At 36.6% G+C, this 20,043-nt stretch overlaps 2 protein-coding genes across 8 annotated transcripts in view; both read right to left on the bottom strand.

Annotated features, from left to right (window-relative positions):
• The window catches only part of LOC113038417 (collagen alpha-1(XXIII) chain-like), a 112,500-nt gene extending 102,450 nt beyond the window's left edge, over positions 1–10,050 (bottom strand). For all 5 annotated transcript variants that reach the window (XM_026195804.1, XM_026195805.1, XM_026195807.1 and 2 more), the window contains exons 1-2: positions 9,463–10,050; positions 9,045–9,114 (exon numbers count right to left, since the gene is read on the bottom strand). In XM_026195804.1, the coding sequence (XP_026051589.1) occupies positions 9,045–9,114; positions 9,463–9,747 (355 nt within the window). In that variant the 5' untranslated portion in view covers positions 9,748–10,050. The remainder of the gene's footprint in view (positions 1–9,044; positions 9,115–9,462) is intronic.
• Positions 10,051–11,242: 1,192 nt separating this feature from the next.
• On the bottom strand, positions 11,243–17,741 carry clk4b (CDC-like kinase 4b). 3 transcript variants are annotated; one of them, XM_026195802.1, is made up of 14 exons: positions 17,625–17,741; positions 17,241–17,290; positions 16,691–16,833; positions 14,967–15,174; positions 14,415–14,505; positions 14,052–14,118; positions 13,444–13,560; positions 13,192–13,358; positions 12,988–13,082; positions 12,548–12,677; positions 12,380–12,462; positions 12,205–12,284; positions 11,992–12,082; positions 11,243–11,565 (listed from the first exon to the last, which is right to left on the bottom strand). In XM_026195802.1, exons 3-14 carry the CDS (start codon positions 16,831–16,833, stop codon positions 11,419–11,421), a joined length of 1,419 nt encoding a protein of 472 aa, XP_026051587.1. In that variant the 5' UTR covers positions 17,241–17,290; positions 17,625–17,741; the 3' UTR covers positions 11,243–11,418. The 3 variants fall into 3 exon arrangements, with proteins under 3 accessions (XP_026051587.1, XP_026051586.1, XP_026051588.1); XM_026195801.1 differs by lacking the exon at positions 17,241–17,290; XM_026195803.1 differs by lacking the exons at positions 14,415–14,505; positions 16,691–16,833; positions 17,241–17,290; positions 17,625–17,741 and having other exon boundaries at positions 14,967–15,105.
• Positions 17,742–20,043: the final 2,302 nt, after the last annotated feature.

Raw genomic sequence — 20,043 nt, 5'->3', positions numbered from 1 at the left:
ATTTCCTGGGCAGTGGATTAACTCTGAACAGACAGTTTGCATGTTTAGTTGCAGATAAGTCACTATCTCGATTAGTAATAACAATAATATGTTTTATTTTTATTGTGCCTTTTTAAGAACCCAGGGAGTTTTAATTTTTAACTAAATAATTCAAGCTAATTGGCTAACAAAATACTCCAGACACTCAAGAGCCCAAAGGTGTTTCACAAAATAACACAATCAATTATGTCAAGATGGTGGTCTTATGTCATACAAACAGAAGTTGAGAAATAGAGAAGCAGAGAAGTAAATGAGTTATTTAGAGAAAAAATTGAATAGATGAGTTTTAAGTTGAGTCTTAAAGACCTGGAGAGAGGAGGCAGCACAAACATTATGGGGCTACTTATTCCATAGCTTAAGCCCTGCCACCCACCGTAGAGAGTTTATACTTGGGCACAACAAGCAAGTTATCATTGCTAGATCTGAGAGTCTGTGCAGGAATGTATGGTTGCACTAACTCAGCTAGGTATTGAGGTGCAAGGCTGTGACAGGCCTTATAAACTAAAACTAAGAGATTGAGCTGAATACGTTTGGCCACAGGAAGCCAGTGAAAGTCTGGTTAATAACATTGTTAATAAGTTAATAACTTTGGCAGGTAAGCCACTATATAAGGAGTTACAGTAATCCAATATGGAGGTTATAAAAGCATGGATAATAGTTTCATCATCTCCAAAATTAAGTGAGGGATATATACAAACAATATTCCACAGTTGGTTTAAAAAAAAAAAAAAGATTTAACAATCTGACCAATTTGTGAATCAAGTGTAATTTAGAGTCAAACAACACCTTCAAACTTCACACAGTTGTTGACACTGCTCTTTCAAGCATATAAAACAATATAATTCAATTAAATACATTTCTAAATAAAATAATATACAATTATTTAAAATAATATCAAATAATTCTGAAATCTCATGCCACTGATACATGTTGTTTGAATGACATCACATTTCTTGGTGTTGTCTGACCCTTAGTTGACTTCGTGTGGACTGTGTCCAGGCTGACAGGGGAGTCGTTGGTCTAGATAACAGTCCACGGTCTCACTGACACAAGCTATCCTGGTTTAACAGTGTAGTAAACATTACTCCTTCACATTGTTATGCTTAATCTATTGATTTCCATCACTTACCTAAAGTGCTCATTCCAGGCCATAACACTAAACCAGACTCACATTGTTTAGGCAAACCTCTAATCCATCCTAACACTTCAATGACCTCTCACGCACGGGATGTTCCTTTATGAACCAGACTTAACATTTCTAATGTTTGGCAGAAGCCATGTGCGAGAAAGTGGAAAAAATTAGGGGGTATTTATTCCGGCTCATTTCTCGTTTTTCCGTAATCTGTTTTGCTGTTCCACTATAGAGTAACACAAACAAACAGAGGAAAACAATGACGAGCACTTACATTTTCTAAGTAGGTGGGAGAGACAGACCCACCTCTGTTCTCTTACACACACTGACAGACTCTCATCAGGACATGAACGCTAGGGGGATATCCGGAAGTTAGGTTTTCTCAGTGAAGGATGAGAGGGATGTAGACAGTCTGTGATTTGAGTCATTAATATGTCTATATTGACACAAACATGCACACAACACTCCAAACATGCACATTAACTACCTGCATTTAAATGAAGATAAAGCCTTAGAAATTATGCATGTGAATCTTTATACACAGTAAAGACCCAGAAATCAAACTGAAAGTCAATGGAATCCAGTATATAATTTATGTCTCTCATATACATATGTGAGAAAAAAATTTTTTAAACTTTATTTTTTAGACTTTTTTTTTGTTAATAAATATTTATTTTTCTTTCTTTATGAGTATGCTTTTTTGGCCAATGTTTCAAATTTCTCCTTGCCTAGCAAATATGCATTTTATGAAAACAAAATATAGAAATAAAAAAAAGACTTGAAGTTTAGATGGTACAATGTCAAACTGTACAGTAAAACTGTCGACCCTGTTACTTATATAAAGGCATAAATATATCAATAAATCTAAATAAATACATACATATACAACACACAATCAGTAAAAAAAATTGGGATCAGTATTTTTATGGAAACATTAATAATTTTACTTACCAAGATATTGATCAAAAGTAACATAAAAGTATCATTAATTTAAATATGTAAGAAATGTAAGAAATAGAAATATGTAAGAAATGTTTCTTGAGCACCAAATCAGCAGAATGATTTCTGAAGGATACTAAAGATGGGAGTAATTGTTGTGGGAAATTCAGCTTTGCCATCACAGGAATAAATTACATTTTAAAATATTTTCAAATAGAAAACAATTTAATTTTAATAATATGTCACAATATTACCACAACTGAAATTTTAAAGAAGTGCAGCTTTGGTAAACATGCAACTTCTTTCAAAAACATTAAACATTTTAAATTTATTAATCTTATTCATATATCTTGAAATGCCACAATGCAATTTATTAACAATTACTTATTATTTGTCTAACAGAATGTTTAAAATCTACTTTACAACTGTGTGTAATCAACACTTGTTGTCTGAAGCAGTATGATGTTTATTTGGCACAGATGAAGCTCCCTAGCAGTGGACAAAGTCTGACTTAGACTATCAGAGGGTTGCCAGACGTTCAGTATACAACCCCCCACCAAGTGCTGGAGGCCTACATTCACTCAGGCTCAAAAACCACAAACACACACATACAAACACACAGCCTTCCAGAGCCAAAACACACATATAAACAAGCTGTATACGCTTAATAGAAAATACAGGAAAAACTTTCCCAACAGGAGTCTGTCTATCACGGGAGAATTTATCCAAAATTTTAACAGTTCAGCACCATGCACTTATAAAATATAGAGTGTGTTTTTCCTCCGGTGAAGATACATAAAAAATATACATAAATGACATCTGTTGAGTTGCTCTGGTTGAAAGAGGAATGCATCTTAATCAGGCAATCAAAACAGGGCTACAATAACACACATAATTAGGAGATTACAATCATCCCGAATCCAACTGCACGCAACTCTAAGTCTGCAAAATAATCTTCACACGGATTTGAATTCTTTCTTTTTAGATAACTGAATGCAGCTGCTTCAAGGCCAGTCTGCCTGAGGTTTGTTCATCAGATGTCCCAAAATGAATCAGGACAGGGGTGCACAAACTGAGCATGAGGAGATCCACATGTACTATTAAGAAGTTGCACGTCACTCAAGATCCACTTCAGCAGTGTTTCTCAACCTTTTTGATTCGAAAGCCACCATGATATCTCTGTTGTTATTAAATATGTAGGACTTTGGAGGGAAAAATCTACTAGACTGGGAATGATGAGGAACCGTTACTGTCTTTCCACTGTTTGACATTAAGTTAAGCAACATGTAGCCTAAATAGCCCAATCTGAAAGCGGTTAGGGGTACTTTTTCTTTTTTTAATTACTCAAGACCAGAATCCAGAAGAGCCCCAGGTGAAAACGATGCAAAACAAACCTCACAGCTTGACAGTATAAAATGTTGCAGGAAAATGGCAGCGAAAAAAGTGCAACCCTGTTCAGAATCTCAGTCTAGGAAACCAGGCTCCAAGCCTTGCACAGCTCCAAGGTTCTGCCATGGACCATGCAACCCAAAAGTACAGTTAGGGGAGAAGTTTAAAATGTGAAAAGACGTGGCATGCTGCCACACAGATGGGGATACAACAGAGGGAGAAAATAAATTCTCTGGCTCGCTGGAGGCATTTGAGAGATTTGCAATTAAGTTTAGGCCTGACAACGAAATGACAAGGATCAGTCTCCTTCAATACACATAATCATCCAAACAGACAGCATGATGTCCGGCATGTGCAACTAGACCGGCGACGAGAACTCATTGAAAGAGCAGGAATGACTGCGAGGAAATGGATATGTGAAAGGTGGATTGTCTCTGTCTCTGTGAGAGAGAGAGAGAGAAAAAGATTTTAGTGATGCAAGTTTCCTAATTCGATTCTGATTTACAAGCTCTTGATTTAATTTGATTCCAATGAATTTAGCTAGAATTCACTGTCCAATTTATTTATTTATTTATTTATTTTTGTCAGAGGCAGAGTTTCAAAGTAACTGAAATTCTAGAACCAGCTTGAATGAGTCATTTGTTTCGAGAATCAAACTACGCTGGATATGGGCTATTTACTGTTTTGTGTTTTACGCACTGTCGAAAGAATGGGTTCTTAAGAGTCGTTTACTCAAGAATCTGATTTTTATGATACACATTTAGGATGACATGAATAAGAATGAACCACAACAGTTTCCAGTAAGCTCTTATGAAAATACTCCGTTAATGGCTTTCTTGTATTTCAGATTGTGAATTACTCTGTTCTGTCAACCACAAGTGCTTAACAGGCATTCTAACACTTGTTTAACGAACTAGGAAACAAATTAAAACAGCAACAGCCCTGCCAACTTTTCTGTGCATGCAGACTAAAACAAACAAAAAAGCTGAGCTAAGATCTGATGAGTAACAACAACTTTTGGCCACTAAAAAAAGAAGTCTTCACATGCATGAAAATCATAATTGACATCATTTTTTAGATTAAAGAAAAAAGATAACATTTATTACTTTTGACAAAGATGAAAAATGTTTTCATTGCAGTTATCAAAATAGTTACTACAGAACCCTGGTTTTATTTTACTGTAATTGGAGGTTTTTAAAATCATCTAGGATTGAGCAAGGAGGTAGAATTATTCTCCAAATGTCTGAATTCTTGTGAGGTGTGAGATGAGAGGCAGAGAAAAAGCGCGAGTCTACCATATTATCAACAAATCTCCTATTTTTTCTGATAATCAGACCTAACATTCCATAATTGCTTCCATATCCCCTTTCTATTTTCAGCGGGTACATGGCCTCATTCAGATGAAATTGGGAAATGTTGCAGCCAAACAGGGAGGGAGTTTTTACAGTGATGTTGAGAGTATGCCAGAATGCCCTCCCACAAACTACAGACAGATGCTTTTAATAAGCCGAAAGTACAGATCCCATACCGCTATTGCCTTTATTTTGTATTTATTTAGCTAGATCCTGATGGAGATATATTCTGACCGCCTCTTTCACAAAGCAATGCAGCTACAGACTCATGTCAATTGAACGTAATAAGAAAAGTTTGTGCCGCACATGTGCTCGCAGGCTGCACTTAAAGGTTAGTTCGCCCCAAAAATGAAAATTATGTCATCACCCTCATGTCGTTCCAAACCTGTATGGCTTTCTTACTTCTGTGGAACATTAAAGAAGATATTTTGAAAAATGTTGGTGGCCAAAATCTTTTGGTTACCATTGACTTCAATTGAATGGATGAAAAAAAAAGTTCCACAAATATAGATAATATATATAATAAGATAAATATAAATATATATAATATAAGATATATATACGTTTTCAGGAAACACATGAGAGTAAGTTAATTACAATATAATTTTCATTTCAGGTTAAACTATTCTTTAAAAATATATATCTGCAGTATTATTTTTATATTATTCACAATATGTGTGCTGGAGGTTCAATCGCTAAAGTTGGCCAGTCATTTCTGGAGAAAGATATTTATTCATTTTCCAGTGCATCTCCTTGGCCACAGGTTTTGAGATATCCACTTTTTCTCAGCAAAGTGAAAAGCCTTCTAACACGGTGTGGAGAAACACATAAGCACCCAGTGTGCACTGAGAGGGCTAGATTTTCACGCTGCCCTGCTTCATGCCTATTTAAATCAACATGAAGGTATAGCATATGACTACACTTATGCTCAGAGGGGAAAGCTTAACGTAGATCAGACATGAAAAAGTTCAAAACCAACACAGAGGCCAACAGATAATCTGTACCCCTCCATCTCACCCACAGCGAAACCCTTCGAGCTCTAGACGGCTTTTGGAGGAAGCATTAAAGCCTACCGCCTTCTCAATGGGAAGGCCAATAAAACAAGGGCGGATCACATTCTTAAGAAGCACGTTTATCTAAGCATGTCGTGCTGTTTCCAGAACAACCTCCCAACCTGAGAGAGGAGACAAGGTGTCCGGATCCGTGACGGGTTGGGATCTACATCGCCCTGAGGCTCGGGTATGGGGTCACACAGTTATGTGAAACATTTGGATTTTTCATACTGTAGCTTTTCACAGTCACGCTCAGATTTTGGTTTTAAGATAATGTGTTTGTCTGTAGTGACAGTAACAGAGGTTTTCTGAGCAATGGCTGGTATAGCTGCAGGCACACTTTATTATTGGACTCTGTTAGGAATATGGTATCTATCAACAGAGACTCGCTATGAATGCAAACATCTGTATTCTGGTGATGTGGCTGGGATTCTTGCTGTATTGCAATATGTAGAGCAGAGCACTTTTGAAATGATGATTTGGTAATATTTTACATCCTTGACAAAACAATACTACAAAAAAAGACGGTAATAATAATTACGACAAGTTCACAAATGCTCACAAGAAAATCCAAAAGAGATGAATGTCAACTGCTTCGAGCACATTGATCACAGAGATTCATGTGCAACCAAAAGGAGAGGGTTTTGAAACTCAAACTCATATAGAAGGGGCTCAAAACTTGCATTTTAGTACATAAACAATTTTTTTTTTTTTGGCATCTGTGTTTCCAAGGAACTTTAACATCCTTGGCATTTCACAAAAGGTTGATTTTTACAGCCAAATATATATACCATTCCAATTTTTTTTCCCTAGTGGTATAATTTGTGAATTATGGAGGTTGTTAAAATGTATTTCTGCTTAACTCCTATCAACAATTAATTAAAATATCATAGGGAAGTGTCTGAGCAGCTAATTGTTTCAGTATCTCATTCATTTTTAGCTCTAAGTGACCAGTGTCATCATTTCAGGTTCAGAGGAAGCCCAAGTCTGAGTGGCTTCAGCTTTGACGAAGCCTGGGTCAATTAACTGCTTTGTTGAGCTCATTAGTTCATGGTCCGCAGGTCCTGGTCCTTTTGTGGTTCAAGTGTGTTTTCTTATGTCTGCCTTGAAAAGAAGCCCATTAAAAGCAGAGGAAGGAACAGCAAATTGCACAGACGGATGACTCAGGTTTACCATTCAGCTCAAGAAAACAGTTTGATTCACCAAAAGCATCTAAGCCTTTAATTGGAGAAAGGAATTGCAACATAAGTGAGGAAGACAAAAATTCTATTCACTGGTAAGAACTAAGAAACAATTCTTACTTCCAACAAACTGCAATTATATTCTTTAAAACAAGGAACTGTTTAAAAGCATCTTACCTTTTAGTACAATGGTAACAAATACCATTCAACTAAAAATAATAATAATAATAATAATAATTATATCAACGTAAATAACATGTTTGAATATCCATTTTATAGTAGCAGCCAGCCTGTAATTATAATAGATATCCTTAACAAGTGTCATGAAATAATGTTTTTGAAACTGCCAATAAAAAGCTCCCATTTGCATTAAATAAAAACATAAAAAACTATTTTGATGTAAACAGTGAATTATCAAATATAAATGATAAAACTGCTCACTGTTTGTGTGATGTGTATTATTTTCTGGTTCTTAGTTGAGGCTCCTTCAGTGTAAGCCAATGGTATTGTTTGCTTGTTATATAATTGTCAGGTGTAAGTCATTTGATTGCTCAGAAAACTGATTGAACATCTCTTGATTTTAATACTAGTGATAATGATGGTTACTTTACCAAGTGTCAGTGAAAAGAACATAACAAACAAGTATTAAGTATCTGATAAATGTTAATACGATCTACACAAAATGCTTCATGGACTGATGATTCCTCCAAAGATAAATTAATAAAACAGTAAAACAAGGTCAGTAAAACAAGTACTTTTTAAGATAACTTTTTCAGTTATTAAGGTTCACTGATCTTACAAGATGACTTTTGATGTCTTTCATGTCATTTCTTCTATGCTTTTATCCTCTTTAATATTTTAATATCAGGGATGAAAAAGACTGGATTTCATTTCTAGCCACAAGCAAAGCAAAACTCAGCAAATGCTTTTTAAATTTTTAAGCCCGGAAATGAACAATGTGCATGATAAGGTTATATATGAATAGATATGAAACCAGTCCTTGAAAAAGAATACAAAGAAAAAAGATAAAAGAGCTTTAGAGTTGAGTTGAGTTTAATTGAAACTGTAATGTCCTATGGGACAGGGCTACAAGTTAAATTCTACCCACATTTTAGCAGCAACATCAGAGGGTACATGGGAGGCCCTCTTTTGGTAGGCACTGCTACCATGAAATCTTCATAGACTAGTAAATTTCTCCATGCATAATTCCACTATGCCCTGAGAGGGTATGTCTCTTAAACAGTGTTGTAATAAACCTGTCATTTTCTCTCTGGAAACAGCAAAATTTATAAGGACTAAAACATAAGAACAGAGCAACAAATTCCTGCAAAGTTAAGTATCTTCTGGCTATCCCCTACTTTGCACCGATAGCTGGCAATTAATTTTAATGTCTCGTAGCTGAGCTTACACAATAAATCTGTGGCATCCACCGGCCTCTGTGGACAGAGGAGCGCCACTCTCATCTTTATAACTTCCACATGTGAGTTATTTAATTCAGCATGAGGTATATAAGCTGTGGTTCTGCATGTGGTCACACTGACATGTCAGAACACTGACACTTATCCAACACTTACAACATCTCGGTGTCCATCCATTTAACTTGTCACAATAATTTCTGTCGATTCGTATAGATTTTATGACTTTTCAGAGATTCAACTTTATTTTCTTCATCTGGAATTAAGGTTATAACTTTAGCGTTAAACGTAAGTTTGAAAAACAGATGGCCAAAATGAAATGCAAGAACAACCTACAGGTGTAGACAGCTTTACAAAACAAGTCCCAATTGAACTGAACATTCTTATCAACATCACATGCTAGAGAGTCACCTGGCTGCTGAATTAATTTATTGACCCAATTTAAGGCATAGTTCATATTTTGATATAAAAATAAAGAGAATATGCTTCAGTCGATCATTTTAGGTGGGAAAAGAACATAAAAACATCTCATGCAGAGAACAAACCTGGAGGACACGAGCACTCTTGCGCTGCTTCTCGAGCTGTGCGAATTTTCGACACTCCTTCTTCGAGTCTCTGAGAAAATAAATAGATATTTATATGATATACTTCATATATACACTGATGATTTAAAATTACCAGGATATTTTTTGTTAAGTTTAAAAATGTTTTATTTAGCTAAATCCTAAAACGGTAGGCTACACGTAATTCAAAATACTTGGGAAACACCAAGCTATATTAAATCAATTTACACGAAAAATGTCACTTCATAGGCTACTTTACATAGCCTGATAAATATGATAGAGCATAATAAATGTTATATATAAACCATAAAAACGACATTGAAAGACAGAAATGTGAACTTTTTTTGTAATAATGCTTGTAAAAGTGTCTCAAGATATAATGAAAACAGAGACGACTCACCTCTTGTACAAGTTTCTCTATCTCATCCCGAAAAGTCGCGTGCACATTTAATGTCGCGTGCACAGGTTGAATCACAGACAGTCGCTCCATCTCTAGAAGTTCAATTTTACGCTCAAGATGAGAAGTTTTGACGTTCATAAACAGACAAACTGCCACCGAAGACGCCGACAACATAAAACATACGAGGGTCGTTAAACAATGAAATATCTGTGATGTGTGGTGTCCATTGCTCTGTGATGTCTTTGACACATCTTTTGAATCCCCAGTTGAAACCATTTTTGGCATTTTGGTTTAAATATTATCCTTGTTCTTGAATCCTCTTTTGAGACTCGTGTCCTTTATTTCAGTAATGTGGCGTTTATGGCTTCAGCGTAACTGCGGCTGACAGGAGACGCAAAGATGTGACGCACACTAGAAGAGAGCTACTGACGGTCGCGCGCCTCTCTGCGTCTCGAGCGCAGGTTAAACTGTTTCCCTCTGAAGTGTGTCTCAGAGAATCCAGTCAGCCCTTTTTTTTCGCTGCTGAACTGCCGTCTTCAAAACTATGTAAACGACAGATTGCGAATAGTGTGTGTGTGTGTGCGTGCGGTCTTCCGCCCTCTTCGTCCGACAGGTCAAAATAAAAAAGTTGAAGGGGGATCTTAAGAACATCTATTCATTTACTATATGTTTCAAACGTTAGTGAACGCAAAAGTGAGATAAGGCTATAAATGAATCAAGGAACTGAACAAAAGTTGCGCGTCTGAAATAGAAATATACAGCCGCGTAAGGTAAGCGCTTTCCAAGAACTGTCATTATTTAAGATTTTATGATCACACACACATCACGTATAAACAAAAACACAAATAAACAAAACACTTAAAAGTTTCCCCTCGAACATAGAAAATATTTATATATAATATTTGATGTATAGAAATGAAAGATCCTGCTAATAAAGTGCATCTAGCTATTGAAAGGAGAAGGCTTGGTTAAAAACATGAAACCAGGATAGGCTATGTCTTTTTTTTATTTATTTCTCCTTCCATTTTTTCTTTGTGATATCTCGCAAAAATTAAGCCGAGCCACACTCAAGCAATTGCCAAACCAAGTGTTCCTTCCCAAGTAATTCGTAGCTTCATGCTTCAACCGCTAGAGGTCCAAAACATAACTTTAATCTCACTGCATTTATACAATTTCGACTGCGCAAGTTGGATTAAACAGGAAAAATTTAGATATAAGCCAGATTGCCAAAAATAAACTCACATCAAACACACGCAAGGGTCAAAGTATGACTTTTTTGTGCATAGCACAACACAGCCTGCGCCTCGGAATGTCAAATTTTAAGTTCTTTATTGCAGGAATTGTTTGTATCTGTCTGTAATAAAAACAGAATTTAGTTGCAAGATTATTTGCATTTCATCCTGCAAAATCTCAAGATTTCCCGCTCATGATATATATGTGCTCTGCTCAAAAATGCATCAGAACTTAATGCAGAACTATAGGAGCATTTGTAAAGAACAGGCCTTTTGGTGCCATCTGCAGGACAGAGCACTAATAGCACTAATTGAACATAATAATGCATTATGGGGTTTTAAAAAGAACAAACTGAGCAGACATAATTGTGTTCTCTTACATTCAGAAGTAGTGTATAGTGATGCAGAATTTTACACGTACATGTGTCTTCCGCCACTATCTACCGGATGCAGAGAGGAGTTATTTTGTAAAATTCTCCATCACTATACACTTATTATGAATTTCAGTTCAGTATTATTAAAAAGAATGACAAAAAGTCACAAGTGGTGTGTATTTAAAGCATTCAAGTTTAATTTGTCAAAAGTACAGATAAATTTGGCACATATAATCAAATTGACAATAAATATGGACAGAGGTAATGTAGCAGGCAGTCTTAAAGCAGACTGATACAGTCAGCAGAAGTCTCCCTGGGAGCAGTAATGTTCATTTTAAGTTGCCTCAAAGTCACTTTCTTTCTTTTCTTATCGGGTTGAAAAAGGGATGTCCAATGGCCTGCTCCAGGGTGATTCGTTTGGAAGAATCATACTCCATCATCTTCTGCAGCAGGTCAAAAAGCAGCTCATGCTCCAGGGTTTTAGAGGACATGTATTGCTGAGTAAGGAGCAGAGATTCAACTATATTATTTTCATCAAGGCAAACCAAACAGAAACGTGTCTCATCAACATACTGGCATCAGTACATCTCCAAAATTAGTAGTCCACAAGACTTTTAATTAAGTATTAAACATACAGCACAGTTACTGGAGGAAAAATTAAAGACCACTGGAATGGATCACCAAAAAAAACAACCATAATTTCAGAGAAAAACATTCAGTATTTTCATTACAAATCCTTTAACATTTTGTACAAGTGCTTACAAATAGTACAAAGTGACCAAAACAACTGAGGATATAACTATTATAAACTGGTTTACATGAATAAAGCTTTTATTAGCATTCAGTATCTGCAGCATAATGTTATCAGGATTAAGCATAATAAGTGGTTCAAGGTTTAGTCAACAGGATCATGACATTTTTACCTTTAGAGGTTTACAGTGTTTCCTCACGTATCTCCCTGCTGAGCTGTGCTCGTCCCAGTCCAATTTGTCATGATGCACATAACGCCGCTTCCTGAAAATGAAGCAGTCTTGCATTAGCCAGAGAAAGGCCATGACAAATCTAAAGACCTCTCATATCACTGATCATGTAAGAAACAAGTGACAAACGCCTAGTCTCAAGTTATGATGCTGCACCTGGTTTTCTGAAGCAGGTGTGCAGGTATGGGGCCTAGAACCCTCTCCATCATTGCCAGATGCTCCTTACTGTCGTGAGTCTGAAAAGAGGGAGTTTGTGTAAGCATTTTGCATTTAAAATCAAGCCACAAGGCATTCAGTAGAATAATAAAAGTCAGTATGTGTGTATTTGCACCTGAAATAACGTTAATCCCAGATAGAACTCAATCAGGATACAGCCCAAACTCCACACGTCACATGCCTGGTTCCAGCCAAGTTCTGCCAGCAGAGATTTTGCAATGTTCAAAATCATGAACATGTTTTAGTGGATAAACAACAGCAAAAATAATAGTGCGCACTGTACCCAGTATGACTTCCGGAGCTCTGTAGTGGCGTGTTGACACCACAGACGTGTGGTGCTCGTGGTCATGGGTAGCATTGCCAAAGTCCACAACTTTCACATCCAACCTCTTCATGGTCCTCTCATCGCGCTTCTGTTATACAATGATTAAACATCAATTGTCATCATCCTCTCTTAACTATAAACGAACACTTGCTTTCTTACAGAGATGTACTTCTGCTCCAAGGTTAGAGGTCAATGCTGTTTGATATTTTCTTGGAAATCATAATACATATTTTAGGATTCCTTAAATAAGAATGAATAAGAAATTCAAAAGAATGGAATTTATTTGAAATATAAATCTTTTGTAGTAGATTGATAAATTTAATGTGTCCTTGGCATTAATTAACTGACACCAAACTTTTGATTTATAGTAGATGTCATTTTATTACGCTGTAGCTTACCATCTTGGAGTTGTATTTAATGTCGTAGTTGGACTCCACAAACAGAATGTTTTCAGGCTTAAGGTCAGTGTGTGTCAACTTATTTCGATGGAGAACTAATGGCAAAAAAAAAAAAGAAGTGATTTATATATATTTAAACATGATATATAACAGCGATTTGTAGCACTGAAGCTTTTGTCGTAACAATTATGCATCTATACGCACACTGCACAGCTCTAAATATCTGGTCTGCCATGCATCTGATCTGGTTCAGAGAGAAGGGCATGAATCCATTCTCCTTCAGGAAGTCATACGTGCTCAGTCCCAGCAGCTCAAACACTATGCAGATGTGGCCGTGGTGATCAAACCAGTCCAGCATCCGGACACAAGCACTGCAAAAGACACACAAGCAAGTCATTACGCCCAAAACCCTTGTATATTTACAAGTATTTTTTTACCCTGAAGTCAAACACTCACAATCTCTTTTCCTCATCAAGCGAGTTTATCCGCTCAAGCACATCAACCTCTGACAAGGCTGCCTCACGGTAGCGCTCAATATTTTTGATGATTTTCAGCGCCACTCGTGCATTACTTCTGCAGACAAAAGTAGGTAATTTACATGTACTAATTTTCAGAAATTCTAATACAAACCAATTTCAGATTCTGAATGTTTTTTTTTTTTTATGAATCCTAAAGTTTGCATTTTTTCCGAGTCCCATTGTGCATTTACGTAATCCAAACAAAACTTCAGTGCATGTACAATGCCCAGATATTGCATTGAGAACTGAAGAAAACCACCAAGCTACCGAAAGTATAACCATTTTTAGTAGGGGTGCTCCGTAGTAAATATTTAGTACATATTCAGTCTATTCCACTGGCAAGTTTGTAAGATTTAAATAAAAATGTGTTCGTGTTCGCATGTTAGTTAAAAGTAAAACATATTTGAAATAAGACCTTATTGTAAAAGGGCTCTGGTAAACATAGGAAACACAGCATATACACTCAAGTTATTTTTGAATTCACTTGAAAAGACATATTAAGAGGTAAATAATTTCCTGTATGACAAAGTAGTAAATCTGGCTTACTTTGAATGGTCAAGGCACTCCACCACTTTCCCAAAGGCTCCTTCACCCAGAGTCCCTATAATCTCATCTATGAACAGGATAAAGAGGCAGTCATAAGCAAAGCTTTGGGACAGGAGGACACAACATACAAAAGCACAGATTTTATTGTACTAACAGGAACATGACAAGTTAATTCCACTTAAATCATATCTATTGAATATAAATTCTGTGCCAAATTAAAGTTTCACAGATGATAGTTAAGTTCAAAGTGGTTAATATTAGATGTCTTCAAAGGTCCCCTTATATCCCCCAAGTGTAGGCTGAATTGTCCCACTAATAGACACAGAACAGACAGTTAAATAGAGAAAGGTTTGTGTTCTATACATCTTGCTCTTAGCATGTCTCCATTGTGATAGACCAGGTGACCCTCCTCATCATCCTCAATACTCTTGGTTCTCTTCCTGCGATGACTTCTCTGGAGTAGGGGAATCATCATCACCATCATCATCATCACCATCAAACACCAGTCAGAATCAGGCCCGTACGCATCATTCATTCATTGAAGGGGGAAGGAGTGATTCGGACCCCCGCGCCAGGCCACGACGGCAGCAGCAAATTCAAATTCATCGCCAACAACGGCACAGGGCCACCATAGTGTGTGTTACAGAAGAAAGACATGGCAACACATTTTCAGACAGGAAACAATTTTCTATGAAGTGCACTTAAGAACGGCTAATTCTGTTCAAGACCCTCAAGTAATCAACAAATAGCCATTTCTGCAACCAATGAGTGAAGTTCAAGAGAATCAGTCAACTGATTCCTTGACCACCTTACTGCTCGTCTACAGCAGATGGTTTCTATAGTAAATCTGGATTTCAGAAACATTAACAAAAACAACAGTTCAAGTAAGAATCAACATATTGACCAATCGTTTACCGAGTCTGAGCGGGGACTGCGCTGGCCCTCTCTGCTGCTGCGTGGACTACGTCCTCTGTGTGTGGACGACTGGCTGCAATGGTTCCCGTCTTTCTCCCTCTCCGTCTCCCGGACTGGGTCCACCCGACCCTTATAGCTGCCATGCTCCAGACTGGCCTCTCTGGCCCTGCGCTCTCGACACTCCAGCCTCTTTGAGCTAATGTGACACCTGTCAAAAGCACACATCAGACACTGTTGTGCATATAATGGCAATGAGTCCTTTGACAGCTAAATTTATAGGTGGCTTTCACTTTGCTGCAATTTATCGACCCTTTCAGCAGGGGATAAGGAATGCTGAATCGTGATCTGCTGGGTGCTGAAAGCATCAAGTGTCTTCTTGAAAGGGAAGCGTCCACGAGCAAGCTATACTTAGAAAGAGCCACAGAAACAAGCTCTGAGAGAGCGGTTATGACTGAAAGTGATGACTTAACCCATCAATGTTGCAGCAGTAAATCTGTTAAGATGCCTAAGTGTTGTGTTTGTCAGCCTATAGTACAGTAGCAGAACGTTCTGTATTATGCCAACTGGAAGCCATCCGGATGCATATTACCACAACCAAACATTCCACATATCGTAATTTTTTTTTTAAAAAACATCAGATGCACTCTGTTTGCACCCCAGAAGAAAAAAGGCAGATTACCCATTCACCACAAAGATGATGTCTATTATGCTAATTATGGACATCTTTACACAGCAGAGTTAAGGTTGTTCTGGGCCTGCTCAAAACTGTACCTACTCCCTTACCCCCATTTGATAGACACAGATCGCCATCCACCCGACTTTAGAAAGCTTGAGTTTTAAAAGTCTTGATGAGACAGAAGTAGCAACAGACATTTTTGCCGTGTTTTGACATACATCCAAGTGTAACATTTTATCATAAAAAGTGCAGTTTTGTTCAATTCATCAGTTGTTGATTGGATTTTAGAATATCACGCTCATAAATGGAAATAGATGAATGAGAGCTTGCAATAGCGAGTTATTTTCACAGAAAGATTCAGTTACAACATTTATTAAAAATGATGAGGTCAAGCAAAATCGTAAAACTTAAAAGAATGCATAGATGAATGATTCACAATAAGGTTAAGCATGATTTGGAAAACAGAATTTAATTTCATAGCAACTTTGAAAGGGTGGAAAATATAACTCGCTACACACATATATAATAAACAATGTTACCTTTCATTGGTGTGAACACTAATATCTACACACTCGTTTTTGGAGTGAATGGGCATTTACAAGTTCTCAGTTTGCATTTCAAAATGCCTGGGAGGGTCAAATGAAAACTAATGAAATGGCTGTTAACATTTTCTACTGAACAAAAAAACAATAACAACATGGCAGCTCCGTGGACAGACACTGAATACTTAATAATCACTACAAAAATTTTGGAAAAAGTTCCACTGGCAATCTAATGTCAGAAGGATTTTACATCAGTGGGATCCTCTAAACTGCAACGTGCAAACATGGATCCGGACCCTATGACAGGTCCCATTACAGCACTTGTCACCCTGACAGGTTGTTTCTGAATCCAAGAACATGCTACACCGTATATCATTTCAAGGAACTGCAAACATGCAACACAATCTGACAGGGCTCAATGCCAACAACAAATCTAACAAACACCATTTGAACTGAAACTAAAAAGTGCTAATTTCATATTTTAAAAGCGAGAGAGTCTTGCTTACCTTTCGTATGTCTTATAGTGATGAGTTTCTCTTTCCCCGCTGCGAGAGCTGCGCTTGGGTCTCTTGTGCACCTCCACTCTCTCCTCCCAGCTGTACTCCGCGATCCAGCCATCCGGCGACCGCATCCGCTTAGAACGTCGCATCTGAACACACCAGAATAGAAAAAGGTGCAAGTCATAAAAACGACGACAGGGTTAAAAGTGTCTCAGGACTTTGCCCACAGCCGCTGGGTTTTTAAATTCAGTACAGCCGAGACGATGCCAGCTCTCCGCTTCTGATCGAGTTATTGAATTTCATGTTGCCGAGAAACTTAATTGCAGTTGTTTTGACTTGTTAAATGTTCAGCTGAACAATATGCCATGCAGTAAATTCGCGTTAACTAATATCATATAACTTATTTACAGGGAACTGGTAACCGCTAATTTAAGTTTCGGCCGAACATTTATCCCAGCACACTGAACGCAATGTCCCTCATTAAGTTAAATGCAGATGATGTAAATGCAAAAATACATGTGGCATCTATAAAAACTAACTCTTTTAGCTTACTTACTGCAATCAGGACAGTTGTTTGTTTACAGTCGAGTTCGAATATCCGGTTGCCTGGTAACGATAACAAAGAGCTAATCACACTAGCGCTTTAGCCACCGCCCTCATATAAATAAACACGATCGAGATACAATGCCAAACGATTGTGTACTGATTGGATTATATATATATTTTTTAAAGTTCATAGTCATAATGCTTAAACTTTGTTTATCAAAACGCCGCTTGACATATTCGCCCTATCCGTGAATGTTTTTCTTGGGCGGCTAGCCGGTTAGCATACAGACGAACGCAAGGCGCTTAAACTTTGTCACCCCCGCAGCCTCGAGTTAATTAATAAACTTGTAAAATAATTTTTTATGTTACATGTTTAAATTTAAAATACACTCACATTTCACCCGTTATTTTCAAGTCGTAAAATAAGACACTTTGCTTTCCAGACTGAGCTGCACCACCCTTTAAAACTTCCGCTTTAGACAGCAGGCTGGTTTCCGGTGGCGAAGATTTGTGGGTGGACGCTTAACAAAGCACAAGTCGTCTTGTCATATTTTATGGGATTTTTGGCAATAGAATATATTTTGTTTATTATTAATATTTAATACCAGACCTACACACAAATATTTCATTAATATTTTTATTAATGTTTAACAGTAAACCTACATACAAAATTATAGATTCTTAATTGTTATATAAAGCAATTAAACCAGCATAGCGGCCCAAAAATTCTATATGTAAGTGTTTTATTTTCCATTTTAACCAAACATTCAGTTTAAACATTCAAATACTTTTGTGCCCACTTTATCCTGTTTACTCCTCTGTAAACTGTACTTTTAATTTATACTCAAAAAGACAACTTTTCACTTACTGTTATTATTGATAGACTACATCTTTATAATTAGTCTATGCTGTATAAACCACTGAAAGGGCATAGTCAAAATCAGTTGTTTTTACAATTATATTGTTATTCTTCAGTTGACAGTAAAAAAAAAAAAAAAAAAAAATATATATATATATATATATATATATATATATATATATATATATATATATATATATATATATATATATAAGGTTATTAAAATAACCATAATTATCAAAGATATTATGAAATGTCACCAAGTCTTTTTGAAAAACATTTTGTAGTGGGTCCCTGGGTTTTTACATCACTGATTCTGCTGAGAATACTTACAGCATGTCTTTTTATTTTGTCTGTCTGTTAATGAGGGATTTGTGGAGGCGAAAAATATGTTTTTATTTTGAAGTAAAAAGATAAATCAATATTTAATTGAATACTTACAGCTACTTGGATTATTATTCCATAATCTCATGAGTGAGATAATACACACACACACACACACACACACACCCTATATATAATACATATCTTATAGTTAATCAACTATCCAACTAAATTGTCAAAGTAAATTGTAAAAAAAAAAAAAAATGTTGATGTTGATTTAATAGTTTACATTAATGATACAAATGCACATTGTTCTTAAGGAGGCTTCTTCCCCATCTTCCCACACCTTATGAAAACATTACCAAAGTTGTGTAGAGAGTTGTTCATTCTTCAGACTGTAGAGGGCAGATTTGAAAGGAAACGCTATAAACTACAACAAGAAATTCATGTTTAGTGTATTATGTGCAAAATATAAACAAATCAGTTGTTATAATAAATTGGTGTTAACAGGTTTAGCACAGTTTTGCATTGTTTTGTTCTCTTTTTGGCAGTGTCAGGTAAAGTGAACAGATTTACGTTTGTATCTTATCAGAAATCAGTGATGCAAAGCAAAAGCTTCTATGTAGATTAAAATCGAGGGCTGTGCCACTCTTACAATTTAGCTTTCCTACAAACCTCCACTTCAATTCCAGTAAAAAGATGAACTTGTCATGAGATGAATTGTGCGCATGCATGCGAAGAAGTGCTAGTCTGCAAATTGTGTGTGTGACAAGTTTCATTTTCAGAAGAGCCTTTGCTCAGCACAAAAAGAGCGTATCATGTGTATTGACAAAAGAGGAGCGGAAAGCTCTTAGTGATAATTGGAACTGGCCAGCCAGCGTGCAGCAGAGGTCAGAGCTCAGAAACCAGACGGCTGAATTCAAAAGGTCTGTGCCAAAATGGTTTCACACATTCCAGTAGGTATACAATAGTTAAAAAATCATTTCCAACCAGATGTGATCTGCAAAAGAGTAATACGACACTGCAGATTTTACTCAGACTGCACTGCCAGTCCATCATTAGCAAGCTCAGGGGTGCTCAATACTGTTCCTGGAGATCTACCTACATACAGAGTTCAGACACAACCCTGATTCAGCACACCTATCTGTAATTATCAAGTGCTCCTGAAGATCTTAATTAGTGTTAGTTGTATTTTATCAGGGTTAGGGGCTGGACTTTGCAGGCCAATAGATCTCGAGGAGAAGGATTGGACACCCATGAGCTAGATATAGATAGTATTGAATAGAGTGCAGCAGAAATAAATCACAAAAAAAAAAAAAAAAAAAAAAACTGAAATAAGTTCGCATTTTTGCATTTCCTGTTCCATTGTCTTGAAGTCAATGTTTTTTTTTTTTATTAAATGCCTGAAATACGGTCTTTGGTGAATATAAGCTTAGGGTATTTTCTTGTTATATTGTACTATACAAAAACAAATTAGTAATAGCCCACTTGTGATTGTTTTTTAAGATTTGATGTGTCTTGAAAAAGATGTTTGCAAACCAGGGGGTAATGAGAGAGATGTTTTCATGGACAATAGACATCATTAAATATTCTAACTCAGATTTTCCAACTTGTAGATTTTTAAATAAAC

Source organism: Carassius auratus, chromosome 21 (assembly GCF_003368295.1).
Source record: "Carassius auratus strain Wakin chromosome 21, ASM336829v1, whole genome shotgun sequence".
Taxonomy (NCBI): Eukaryota; Metazoa; Chordata; class Actinopteri; order Cypriniformes; family Cyprinidae; genus Carassius; species Carassius auratus.
Note: the sequence above shows the minus strand (reverse complement) of the source record. Positions and strands in the feature narration are given on the sequence as shown.

Coding starts and splice junctions, on each gene's coding strand:
- clk4b (XM_026195802.1), bottom strand. CDS start 16,833: ATGCGACGTTCTAAGCGGATGCGGTCGCCGGATGGCTGGATCGCGGAG. Junction 14,506..14,966: donor GCAGTCCCCGCTCAGACTCG/GTAAACGATTGG, acceptor CCCCTACTCCAG/AGAAGTCATCGCAGGAAGAG. Junction 12,678..12,987: donor TTAAATACAACTCCAAGATG/GTAAGCTACAGC, acceptor ATTGTATAACAG/AAGCGCGATGAGAGGACCAT.